A 14540-nucleotide genomic window follows, 5' to 3' on the forward strand; every position below is an offset into this window, starting at 1 on the left:
GTCCTACTGGCTGTCTTTGTCTCGGCCCTTGTATGTGATCAGAAAGTGATTGGACCTAACTCATCCTACTGCTGCTCAGTGCATACAAAAATACATAAAAAACAGAGCTAACAAGAGTCCTACAGTTCAAAACAATTTGTATTTACTTGCTTTTAAGATGGTCATTTATTCTGCAGCCTTGCTGTTCACAGTAAATCTTAGCACTGTATGTATTTGTCCAATCTGAATTAAGAACTGGATGATTTAAACCAAGAAGCATTTGCAGTTTATCAAATGTGAAAAGTATAGTCATGTTGATTCAGCCAGCTATTTGGAACTGCTATGCTTTTATTAAATACAGGATTCAGCAGCATTTTTGAAAAGTGCCCTTGACAGCACTTGGGGGAGCCAACTGCACTTTCTCTTCATTTACACTATATATTAAGCACAGCCTGCCTGATCATAGTATGAGCTTTTCTATGTTTCCTATTAATTTGGTTGTCAGGGAACAGTAATAGAAGTATAGCAACAAACTCAAGTCATATGGCACAGAAACTTTGGTTGTTTACGATATTGGCCATCCAGTCTTCTTTATGTATGCATCATCCCTAGATGCCAAGGGGTAGGAGTGTTTTCCTAACCTGGTATCTCTCAGTCCAGCTTGTACAGCTTACCATTCTCGTCAATACCAGACCAACCTAGCAGTACTTTACCCCCCCCCCCACACACTCTTTTTTTTTTTCTCTGAGAAAAATAAGCGTGTATGGTTCATAATTCCTTTCCAGTCCTTTGTCATCTCCAACAGACACCCGCGCTGCTGTTCAATCTCAGGTCATCTGGGCATAAGTTAGTGTTACACCCCTCTCTTTCATTCACAGATCTAGGTAGGAATCTGTCTTTTCATACAGAGATACGTTTCCTAGATCCTGTGTGGCTATAATTTATACCTCCACTGTTTTAATGTTATTGAAGGCTATAGACTTGTGCAGAAGGTCAGTACAGGCCAAATATGAGAACAGCTGCTGCAGAATTGCTCCGTGCTTAATTCTTTGTCCACGTCATGGTCCCTTTTGTATTACATTTTGAGAAGTCATAATACTGAACTTTAATTATATTACTTCCTTAACTTATTATCTTAGAAAAAAAATAGCATTTTTCAGTCTAGGCATACAGATTAAAAAGCCATTATTGCAGTGCATTGTGGGTGACATTGCTTGTCTTGTGTACTATCTGGTCAGACCTTGTGACTAGTCAAGTGTATCATGAATTGTCCATTCACTGTACATTGGCATTTTCATGCTGTGTTGGACTTCTGATGATGAAGGGGACTATATTTCATTTATATAGGGAACTGAAAACATCCTGTCGTTAAATGATATCACTTACTGCAATAGATAAAAAGATGCCATACCAGTGCTCACAACACAATACACAGAACAGGAGAAAGTCATTTTTTAAATCACTTAATAAATTAAACACAGATGTAGCTTATTTTTAAATGTGTAGCTAGATGTAGAGTGTTATCAGAGCAAGGGACGAGCTTTAATACGTGGTTTTATCCAATATTGTGTATGATACCTAACATCTGAATTCTAAAGTTCCATTTAGTTTAAAAGCTTGTAAAGTTACAATGTAGCAGAATGAGATGTGACCATTGGCTTAGTATTGGGTATACTTCCAAGACTACTGTAAAGTGAAGTAAGTGATTCATATGCAGTAAATAATGTTACATGCTGAATTGCTGACCATCAGATTTATGAACTAGATCATATCAGCGGTCATGCAGCGGTAGCGTTGTTTTCTCACAGCAAGAGGTTCTCCTGTTCGATTCTCTGCTGGAGTGCCTTCTGTGTGGAGTCTGCATGTTCTCCCTGCGGTCGAGTGGCATTCGAAAGACATGTGTGAATGGGCGTGCCTTCATTGAAGGTTGTGCGTCGGGCTGGCAACTCGGCACCATAAAAATCTACTGCCAATCATTAGCGGACCGGAGTTCTGCTGTGGCGACCCCTAACCGGGAAAAGCCAAAAAGACAAACAACTGATTGACAACATGCATATTTCTCAGTGCTGTTACTTGAGCCTGATGAGCTATGAAATAAATCTTTGGAGGTAAAAACAACTAAAACCACTGCCACAAATTCAATGCACATGAATAGTTAGTGGTCTTGCTTACCCGATTACACCTGTGAGAAACAGACTACAAATTTTGCATATTCGATCTGCTTTAGAAGCATATATGACTGTTGCCCGTCACAGATAGGTTTAATCTGCTAAGCCACTGAGCAAGCTACTCCTCTGTTATCTTTTGCTGAAGATCACAATCACTGGCATTCCCAGCAGAGAGTACTGTAGTATTTTAGTTTACCTTTAGAATTGTTAGTAGAGTTAGCTTTGGGGGGGGGTTTATTTCCAGGTCAGATAACTGCGCTGAACCAGCATAACCTGCCTACCCTCAAAATCTATGTAGCATCTGTTTCATCAAAGCCATTTTGCAAGGTGTCATTTGTTTACAGTACAATATGGTGCTACAAAGTTTATTTATATTTGTTAAATAGGGTAGGGTAGAGCACACCACATTCATCTATGTCATGCTCAGCTTGTGTGGCCAGAGAGCAAACGACACAAAAAAAAGAAATTGCAAATCACAGTCATATTTATACACTTGCATGCTGGAGGTATATAGTTTCTCATCTTTCAAATGTATATCTTACATCTTACTAGATACTGCACATTGCATACTAACGGTGAAAAATAACCTAGTTCATGTGACATGTTAATGTTGAATAAAACTTTTAAATATTATATGTTACAAGTTAATGGTGAAAGAAAAATGTGTATTTCAGAAGAAGGTAGCTGTTTTGAGAACTAACTTCTTTATCAGATACAATTCTCATGTACCTCTAAATAAAAAAGTTGGCAAATTATAAAGTTTATAACCTAGCAGGCTTCTGACCTTGCAGATGCAGTTGATTTCATCTCCTCTGTTGTCCTTAGAAAAGTGAAGTACAAGTTACAGTGACTTGTTTTTCCTTGCCTACTTACCTACTATCTAGTTTTTTCCTTCCAGAAGTCATTAGGGTCCATTACATGGAACTGAACTTCTTTGATGTGTGCTGTGCAGTGATGCTCAAGTAATAATATCATTTTTTTGTATAATTTGCTTTCACCTACACATGTTATATTAAACTGCTTCCTACAGATTGCATTAACTTTCTCTTTATCATTTACTGACTTACCATTAGTGTGAAAACCCTTAGAGCATAAAACTCTAGTAGTGACAGATCTTAAAGCTAAGAAACTCTATAATTCAACACTTTATGGAATTAAACCATCCTGAAGATGCTCAAACTTGTTGGTAATTAAGGCCTTTAGGTACTGTGTCCTAGTGCATCTGTTTTCCTGTTCTTCATGAACATAATGTGCACCCAGTCTGTAACCAATTTAGAGTTGCTGACTCTCCAGTTCAAACTTAAATAAGAATGCAGGGAGAGGCAAGAACAGCAAGTGGCCTGTAAACTTTAAGTAGTTATTATTGTCTTCCGAGGCTCTCATGTGCATGGGCAAGGAAGATTATACGCTTACAAGAGTGGGCACGGAAATGTGTGTTAAATGATGTGATTTAGTAAGCACCGCTGGATGGTTTTCAAAAGTGCTGAATATTAATGGTGTGGTGTGAAGTGATAGAAAAAGTCCAGTTTATGTATATAATTAGTTCACCTTAATTAAAATGTAATTCTTTACAGCTACAGTAGTGAAACCCATCAGTCATAGAATACATTTAAAAGTCAGACTCAGTTCTGGTACATTTCTATGATATCATTTTAAGGTCAGGAAGGTATAAATATTTAAAAATGTATAGTATAAATTGCACAGTAATAAAATTAGATGTGGATTGCACCTTTTATGCAATAATAGATCAGCAGACAAGACACTGACATTCTGAAGTATACATTTGTAACATGACAGATTGTAAAAATGGTAATGAATATGTGAAGAACATTTGAAAGTGGTTACAACATTGTCTTTATACCAATATATTTATTTACCAGCCTTCTTTCCAAAACAGGAGGACGGACACCGTTACACAACCTAGATATGCATTGATAATTGTGGTGGTTTTGTAACCAAAATTAAACTAATCACTGACCTGCTACTACCATTTTGAAGTGCAAATAAGGCCAGGCTGCAGCTAAACAAAAATGGTCTGGTCATTGCAGTACCCTTTATTTTACTTATTCAGCTTGTAGATTTGTTTACTGCCCTTCAGAGATGGATTCATACCACTGATGTAAACCTTAATCTGTTTTACCATCCACTGAGCCACTAAGGATTCTGTCCTGCACAGTCTTTTACGAGGAATGGCAGGCACAGACAGTCCCGACAGAGAATGCTGTGATAAAGTCTGATGCTGACACATAAATTGGTCATTACTGATCAGTGCCATACTTTGAATAACAAATGCAAATCATGAGGGAACCTTGTACTATAGCTGCTACCACCCGTATTTTGTGCCTCTACCATATGTGAACCATAGCGGTCCTGTGGATGCTCAGGAAACAGGACAGATTTTGTAAAGCAGTATTGTCCTAGCTGTCCACTGTTCTGCACTAGTCTTGTAGAACAAGAAAAGAATACTTGGTTATATGAAAAGCAGCCATATGCCACTGCTAGTTCAAATAAAATGACCCCACAAGGAAGGATGCAGCGAACTTGTAGTTCATTGTATTCATTAGCAGGTGTATGTTGTACAACTGTCAGCATGGGTGGGAATGCAAGAGCCTTTGCACTCCTCCCTTAAAAAATAAATAACAGTTGTTTCATCTTACACTGTGGGTTTCAGCTGATAACACTGTTCAGCAACTTTGTATGAGGCCATTTACCCTAGACCCTTAAGATTTTCTGCATGAAATTTTAATGTTCTGTTATATTTACTGCTGTGTACAATCCCACCAAGAGAAAAAGCACATCTGTAAAAATTCCTCAGCATCACAGCAAACTATTGGAGATGCTCCTTCTATCCGGCATCTTTAGATTTGAATTCCTACACTTTATCAGTAGTCCTCTGGGCACCAGTTCTGTATGATTATAGTATGCTTATTGTATCTTGTTTGTTGCCTGTTGCACTGAAATATAACCATGTTACAAGTTTCTCAAAAGAAAAAATGAAAATCGTCTGTTTTGCACTACTTATGAAAGGGGGTGCAAGCTTATACCAGAGAGCAGCATCCTAAGCCCAGTGTTCTGTTAGGTCAGAGGTATTTTTAACTACTTGAAAATCAAGCTGGATATACTTTGTGTTACAAGGGTGCCTTCCTTGAAGATCTTTGCTACCTTCACAGTTTATAATAGTTCCTTTAGTGTACAGTTCAACTTGAGCAGTTAAAAGGGCAATTAAAGTGGGGTGGGGTAACTTCTTTAGCTGTAAAGCCCTCTGTTGTCTGCCTTAAGATGTATGTCAGTTACTTTTTAGATAGTATATCACGAACTAAAATAATTCATCATTTATTTGGTACGTTTAGTAGTTCTGAATTTTTCCTTGCTTCTACTCATCATTCAGCTTTTGTTGTTTTTGTCAGTATTTGCTTCTTAACCTTCAGGTTCTTTGAATGTCTTATATGAACAGTTAGGCTTGCTTCAGGGTGTGCTGTTAGGTACATCAGCCAGAATATTTGTATTTTCTGTCATGCCTAGACTGCCATCATGGCCTTCCAAAAATGCTGTCTGCTGGGTATACATTGATGGAGGTCACTGCATTAGAAAGAGATTTAATTGTAGTGATAACTTAAAGTTATGAAAGTTGAAGTTCTAAGTAACGGAAATGTGGGAAGAGAGTGAATACAAACATTGACTTTTAGATATCTCTGCAGCCTCCTCATTGACCATATAAGGTTGGAAAAGTTTACAGTTGAATACAATACACTTGAGAAGATAGGCATTCCCTAATCACAATGCAATGGACAGGTTGTCCACTTGAAGTACCATCATTTGTCTGTCACTGGCAAGTACGACCAGGTTCTAGCCTTTGATTGAAGCTTTCGGAAATGCTAACAATTGATAACATGTAAAATACCAGGAATCATGTAATTGCTAGAAATGTCACAAACAGGCCAGCCTTTTCCTGTTTTCCAAGTTCAGTAAAGGGCAACGTTGTAATACACACTTCTATAAACAGTAAGGCTGTCACAATGTTCAATTGCATTTTGGTCAGTGTGTATTCAGTTTAACCAAGGAGAGAGGATTAAATCTTCCGGCCTTCTAGTTCACTAACCAGATGGTATGGTTCAGCTAGTGCCTCTGTCTCGCATATAATTCACAGGATTTTCCTGGCAGAAATCTAATTTGATTTATTTTTTACCTGTAAGTTCTGATGAATTAAAAAAAGTGCACTGGTGTATTAGTTCCTGAATCAGATTAGTATGCAAATATTTGGAAGTTTTGCTAAATAAATGTCTCATAGGAATCTTACTCCATGCTGCACAGATCTAGAACAAGCTTAACTCAAGTAGCAACTTTCTGGAGAAAGCAACACTGCATTCAGCAATAAACCACTATGTGTGTGTGTGTGTGTGTGTGTGTGTGTGTGTGTGTGTATATATATATATATATATATATATATATATATATATATATATATATAAAATCTCCCTAATATAAATATATATATATATATATATATCCCTAATATATGTATATGTGTATATATATGTGTGTGTGTGTGTGTGTGTGTGTGTGTATATATATATATATATATATATATATATATATATTTATATTTATATATATATATTTATATATTTATGTATGTGTGTAGATATATATATATATATATATATATATATATGTGTATGTGTGTGTGTGTGTGTGTGTGTGTGTAGCAGTGTTGCCTAACAGCAAGAGGTTCTCCCGTTCGATTCTCGGCTGGAGCGCCTTCTGTGTGGAGTCTGCATGTCCTCCCCGCGGTGGAAAAACATGCGTAGAATGAGCTTGCCTTCGTTGAAGGTTGGGCGTTGAGCTGGCACCTCGGCACCCGTTAAAAATCTACTGCCAATCATTAGCAAACCGGAGTTCCCCTGTGGCGACCCCTAACCGGGAAAAGCCGAAAGAAGAACGTGTGTGTGTGTGTGTGTGTGTGTGTGTGTGCGTGTATATATATATATATATATATATATATATATATATATATATATATATATATATATATATATATATGTGTGTGTGTGTGTATATTTCCTTCAGAAATTAAATGCTTGAAGAAGCATGGAGGATGCCTAAAATACCTGTTGTGGAATGGTTATTGTTTGCAGCATTTCTGTAGTGTGATGTTGAATTACTCAGTTCAGCAAAATATCAATATATAGTAATAAAAAACTTCTTTGAACATGAAAAAAAAGGAATCTATTAAATACTGCTTTCAAAATAATTTCTGATGTTTGTGCTGCTTTTGTAAACCTTGTAAAATCATAAAAATAAATAAAAAAATAAACGAACAAACAACAATTCTGTAGTGCTCTTAAGGCTTTGAAACAGCTTTGTTCTCTTTCATGCCTTAATACTTGACCTAGTAAAGCAAAAGGCAGTTGTTGCCCACTTGCCTGTAAATGTTAGCCCTGTAGGTGGCAGGAGTTTTTCTGTAACTACATTGTGTTTCATAAAATTTCTTTTACAGGAGGTACATCCAAAAACTGGCATGATTCTAGAGGTAAATTAACATACAGCATTGATCAGTAGTACAAACGGTTTTCATCGAAAATAGTACATCATAGGGAAATATGCTGTTTATTTTGTACTTTATTATTAATTTATTAAAACTGTTAATGTTTTTGGCATGCAAATATTTATTTAGAAAACATTTTGTGCATGTTTTCTCAACTGACCAGTGAAGAAGCAAGTGTAACCTTTAATGCTGAGTGTAGCTGAAGACATGCAGATAGAAGTTTCTGAACTAGTTTTGTTTCCTTCTTAAATACCAGCAAACCCAGAGGAATTTGAGGATGCATCAGATCAGTTCAACTTCAAGCGAATGCTACCACGTGACGAAAGGCGATTCAAAACAGCAGATTTAGATGGTGATACGTCACTAACACGGGAGGAGTTCACTGCCTTCCTTCATCCAGAGGAGTTTGAGCACATGAAAGATATTGTGATCTTGGTGAGCATATACTCAAGATTGTAGAATGGTGACTATATTTCTTATTCCTAGCTGTAGGCATAGTTATAGTAAATTTTTACATTTTAGACGATTTAAGAGCACTTTTCTTTATTATAGCTGTATGGAAACAAACTCAGAGAGGAACAGCAACTTACTGATGGCAGTACACCATATCAGTCCTGTAATTGGTGTGGTTTAGACACTAGCTTTCCAGATTTAACCTCTTTCACTGGAGTTAACTATTTTGCTGCCCTTACGCGCATATATATGAAACTGTATAAAATAAGGTGTGTTGTATGTGATGGTGTTAGGTCTTTGTATGCACTGCCTTTACACCTACAGAGGCGTGGGGGATTCAAAAGCATAACGACATACACAATCATGTTTCTAGCTGGTTTGCTCAGTGCTTTGAGAGCAGTTCAAAGACCACTGTAGCACTTAATACGTATAAAGCTTCTGTAAGTAGCTCTGCAGTAGTCTTGCTGAACAATGTTTCATAAAGATATGGTAGGGCAGAGGTGCAGTTAATTTAGAACTAACCATGTGCTTTGTCCTAAAGCCTTACATTGGAATTGAAGTAGTGCAGTAAAGTGACTCAAATTTAAGCTCTACCTTCCTGTTTCAGAGCAGAGTAGTTAAGACTGAACGCAGTGTTTTACTGTCTGTACACATTGCTGTCTGTGGCTGTAGTAGTCTGTTAACACTAGGGTGGGTACATGGGGTGTGTGTGTGTGTGTGTGTGTGTGTGTGTGTGTGTGTGTGTGTGTGTGTGTGTGTGTGTGTGTGTGTGTGTAGGGACATGTTTATGTGACCAAATCAGTTTTTTGACAGTCTGAATATCTGTCTTAACTGTGTTGTGTGTCAGAATTTATCTGTTTGTGTTTGTCAGAAAGACCTTGGTAATGAACAGAATGAAATTAATAAGTGCCAAACATTCAGTTTCTTTGAGGAAGCAAGTGAATGAATAGAGCCAGAAGTAAGGAGTGTGAGTAAAAGGCAGTCTTTCCTATAGATAAACCAGTGGACAGAGGGGCCAACAAAGAAAATATCACTACAAATTTCAGATGTTCAGTGCTTTGGTGACAGAATACTGAAATTGCCAGTTGCAGGTTATAGGATAGGTACCAAATTTTGTCAGACACTGGTGATACTTGCGCAGATGGTCAGGCTGACGAGGGATTTTCAGCCACAAACAGACATCGCTTATGATATGATTAAGTTTAAAAAGCTACACAAGAACTACATGCATGGTTACTCTATAAGGCTGATGTCTTTGGCAAACATTTGTAATTGTGCAGTTACTACTTCAGAAATCAAAACATTTATTATCCAGAACTGCTTGTAATGGTCAGATCAAATGCAATATCTGACACAAATGTCACAAACTTACTATGAACGGTCCTTGGGTATTTCAGAAAAGCAAGCAAAAGCATTAGAAAATGACAGAGGTAAGGCAGTCCACCATCAGCAAAGCAGCAGTTAGAGAATGACAGATACAGCAACATATCAGAAGAATAAACTGTAACGGTAGTTGTGCATTGAATGTAAAATGGGATGGTGCTGGTGTGCAAAATTTACAATGGTAAATAATCAAGTCCAGTGTTTGCCCCATGAAGGATAAAGCATGTATGAACTGCTGGAATGCGTACAAGTTTGCAAGAATGTGCAGATCCACACCGAGACTGGAAGAGTTCAGGGCACAACCAAATTGCACTGGCAGGATACCAGTTTCAGAATAAAAAACATAAGTATAATAGAAGTCTGAGTAAAATGAGAAAATGAAAATACATAAATGCACAATACGTGTGTACAAATTTGTATTTTCAAGGGATAAGGTAGAAATAGAAGCTTGTAACCTTTATACTATTCATCAAGATGTTCATATCTGATATAGATGCAGATATTGTGGAAATAGCTAGTAGTGTTCATGAGGTTTTCATTGTAAATGTGACAGCCCAAACTGAGAAGTGAAAGACCATATATTATAGTTATGTGGAAGAGGTTATCAGCCTCTTAAAGGGATGGTACTATAAACTGCATCCCTCTTTTTATAAAAATAATTTAAGATGTGGCATTACCCTTTTCTTTTCAGCGTGTACATGTGCGTGTTTCTATGTATTTCAGTTTAAGGTATTATTCTTGATAGAAGGGGTAAAAAAAATTAGGTCCCATCTGCCTGAGTTGATGGTAGCTGTAAGAATAAAAATCCCACTATACATATATATGTACATACATACATTATATGTCTCATCTATATCTAGCTACATACACACATGGGTTTCTTCCTGGTGCTCTAGTTTCCTCCTACATTCCAAAGACATGCAGTAGATGGATTGGACACCCTAAATTGGCCATAGTTTGTGAGTGTGATGTGGGACTGGGAGAACAGCCGTAACAGGGCTAGCCACCCAGCGGTGTGAGCTTTGGCTCTAGATGATTGTCACTGTTGAAGTGAGACCCCCGACTCCATATAAAGGAAATGGGAAAAGGGGTTGTGGATGGATGGATATACATACATACATACGTACGTACTTACACACACAAATACTCACATCTACGTTTATCACATGCACTCATGAATGAAAACTTTACATCCTTGTAGACTTGCTATACATTAAAAAGATCTATCACATTTATAAACATACAATGTTTAGTCTTTAGAGCCTTTGTGCAAACTGAAAGAACTGTGCAAGTTCATATATATCTTCAGTTTTTACCTATGCAGCATTGTGTGGATTTCGGGCAGCCACGGTGGTGCAGCGGTTATCGTTGCTGCCTCACAGCAAGAGGTTCTCCAGTTCGATTCTCGTCTGGGGTGCCTTCTGTGTGGAGTCTGCATGTCCTCCCTGTGGTTGCGTGGGTTTCCTCCGGGTGCTCCGGTTTCCTCCCACATCCCAAAGACATGCAGTAGGTGGATTGGACACTCTAACTTGGCCCTAGGTGTGAGTGTGTGCATGTGTGTGCCTTCTGTGGAAGGTTGGGCACCGGGCTGGCAACTCGACACCGTAAAACTCCACTGCCAATCATGAGCAGAAAGATGATCTACTGGGCCGACCCCTAACCGGGAAAAGCCGAAAGAAGAAGAAGCATTGTGTGGATTTCAGTCCTTCCAGTCATCTTCTGTGTCCGTTCAAGTTACTCTTCTTTCTGTTGCGACACTTCTGCAGGAGTCCTTTCATGTGAACCTGTATTGTTACGAGGCAGTTGCACAGCACTTTACCATTGTGCTTTTTCAGGCTCTTGGCTCTTGCTGCCTAGATATATTTGAATTTATAAGCTGCTTTCGGTCTAACTTTTCATCCTAAGTCCATAAAACAACTGGGTTGCAATACTGTGCTGTCTTTAATCCTTCTGTTTTGTCATCTTCCCACAGACCCTGAATTCTGCCTCTGTCCATACCCTCAGATCAGGTAATACACTGGGAGTCTGTTATAATGAAACCTGTTTTTGTTGATTAATTTCTTGGATTTTATTATAATGAAACCTGTTTTTGTTTAATTTCCTGGATTTTATTTTTTTTTTACTCTGTTTTGATTCTTCTACATTGACAGTTTACTTTATGTGGGCAGTTTACATTTCAGCCTTCCTCTTCAAAAGCCAGACTGCCAAGAGATCGATTCTCTGTAAGGGAGTATTCCTAGATTATGAAATAACAGTCCCTATATTCCCAGCCAGTGCTGTTGGTCATTGGATTTTTCACTTGTCTGAAAGACTGTTACCACTTGTCCATTCAGTTGAGGGTAATTTGGACTTTAGTTAGTTGTTGTTCAAAAGAATTTAAAATCTTGGCTCATATATTGTTGTCTGTTGGCTCATATGAGAACAGTAGGTATTCCTTCTCTCAAAAATATGGATGTTATAACAGCAGGTATTCTTTCACTCAAAAATATGGATGTTATTGCATAAACCACACTGACACTGGTAATGCTTGACAGCTCAATCACTTCTGAATATTTAGAGTAATAATGTCCATATATGAGATGCATTACTTCTTTGAACTGCTATATAAACATGTCTACTGTTCTCCAAGATCTTCTTGGGACTATGAAGGTTAAAATATCCTTTCTGGGACTGTTATGGTTTGATTTACCTGTGGACCATGAGTGCAACTCCTTCCCCCTGAGGTGATATTTCAGGCCAGTACCTCACTTCTCAGGCTGTCTTCTTGCATTTCAGTTTTCTCCAGTGCAATTTGCATATCCTTATGAGTATCTACTTTCTCAGATGTAGTGTCAGTGGCTCAACACATCACATTTTCACCTTTTACGCTGGCAAGATCCAAAGACTGTGGGTTCCTTCCTCACACCAGCTGCTTTTATTCATGTTCCAGTATTGCCTTTGTAGGGCAGCATTAATAGTAGTGATTTTCTCCTGAAATGCTGTTCTTTGCACATGATGTAAAAAGAGAGGTTCCATCTGACAACGCTTTTGGTAACTTAGGTTGATATAAAAAGTCACGCTGCACTTATTCAAAATACTAGGGACTTTTATTAAAGTTGTATAATCAACAGGTTTGGATGTGGGTTTAGCACAACAGAACTATACTGAGTAACTGGCACTATTTGCAGTACCATGAGTGATGACTTATTGACAGCTGGTGCTTTACTGACATGACCCATACATTGAAACCATGTCCATCTGTTAGCTAAATTGGAAAATTTACATTTTGGAACAGGAACAATTAAACAGCTTCAGAGTTGCTTAACAACTAGACCATTCCTGATCTCACTTGTTGCATCATTTTGAAGGAGGTAGCTTCCACAGAGTGCCTCAGTGCTTGGTGCTAGGACCTCTGTTTTCATTTCTGAGCAGTGATATTACACTTGAATTAGCCTGTTTTTAAACTTTAACATAACAGTCTAGGTAGGTGAAATTTTCTTACTAAAATTTCAAACAAGACTGCAGCTAACCTGCTGCAGATATTACAGTCTTGACATCTTAAGCTTTTGCAACCAGACGTATAAGAATAAACTTTTTACTGACCCCAGCAAGTCTGGTGTAATGCATTTTTGTCACTTCTCATATATTTTTGAATCCTTCCCCACTCAAACTGTATGACCTTCATGAAAAAAATTAACTTTAATATAATTCAGCAAAAATATTTAGGCTTGATACTTGACCTCACTCAGTGTTTTAATATACATAAACAACCTTGCAAAGCTCTATATCACCAATAAAGTTACTTCACACAGTGTCAGCAGTTATCTCCAGAAGTCCGAGTAGCCGTAGCCAGAAGTGTTGTAATATGTAAGCCTGAATGTGGTCTACCCATCATAGCTCACGGTACTACTGATTAGATCAAACTAAATCCTAGTTAAGGAAAAGCAATCCTCAGTAACAAAAAATCAGAAATACTTTACAATCGTAAATATATCACTTTTATGCACTTGGAAGTAGGTGTGGAAAATATCTGTATTGTTTAATTTTAAACCAGCCTTTTCCAGGCAAACAATAGAAACTGGTCTGTAAAAATGTATTTAAGAACAGTAAGTCCCCCCCCATCACTCTACTACTGATTAGATCAAACTAAATTCTAGTTAAGTAAAATACTACCTATCTATTTGCAACCCACATTCCAAAATCAGGTATTAAGGAAAGCATAACACACACACACACATTTTATATATATATATATATATATATATATATATATATATATATTTTGGCTAACTTATGGAATAAAGCCTTCATCAGGTCTGTGACAAGAACTAAAATCATATACATAGTTAGATAATTAAAAAGAGCTAACTAGATAGAGACAAGAAAAAAAACACATGGCAATCTAACCACAGACATTATCTAATTAGAATACTATAAATATATATCTATGTAATAATACCTAATAAGCATCCATCCATATGCATTAGTGTGCATAAAAATTAAGTTATTTACAGCTTAGAAAAAATGTCAGTGCTTTGCACTTGAGGGAAAAAAATACATTTAAAAAAATGTTTATACGATGAAAAGTGAAAAATGGTGAACTTCATGACACCCTTGCAGATGGACAATACAGTTACAACTGCTGAATCCTACACAAATGCACTCTATAAGCACTTGCACGAGCGCATGGATCATGCTATCCCAAACAGAACCAAGACGCTATCCTCCAAAAAAAGGAAGCAAATTTGGTGGTCCCTGCCATAAACAAACTGTACAACAGAAGGAAGAAACTGTTGCAAAAGAGAGTAAAATCCCATGAGTGGAGGTGCTCCCTGGTCAGCCTCAGTAAGAAGCTGAGATCCCTTATAAGATCCTCCAAAGCAAGCTATGAAAACAAAATCGCCACTAATTCTAAGGACAACCACAAAGCATTCTATAGCTATGTCAAGAATCTTGATGGCAACACCCAGATCTGCTCTGTTACAGCACAAAGGCATGAAAATTACAGAACCAACTGATATTGCCAACATCCT

The 14540-nt window shown here is 37.5% G+C and overlaps 1 protein-coding gene across 1 annotated transcript in view; it reads left to right on the plus strand.

The window, feature by feature from the left end:
• Window positions 1-14540, plus strand: part of RCN1 (reticulocalbin 1) — a 228789-nt gene that overhangs the window by 29563 nt on the left and 184686 nt on the right. The window contains exon 4 of the mRNA XM_044059691.1: window positions 7949-8127. Coding sequence (XP_043915626.1) covers window positions 7949-8127 — 179 coding nt within the window. The remainder of the gene's footprint in view (window positions 1-7948; window positions 8128-14540) is intronic.

The sequence above is a fragment of the Protopterus annectens genome, chromosome 17.part0 (assembly GCF_019279795.1).
Source record: "Protopterus annectens isolate FY-2018-M chromosome 17.part0, PAN1.0, whole genome shotgun sequence".
In the NCBI taxonomy this organism is placed as follows: Eukaryota; Metazoa; Chordata; order Ceratodontiformes; family Protopteridae; genus Protopterus; species Protopterus annectens.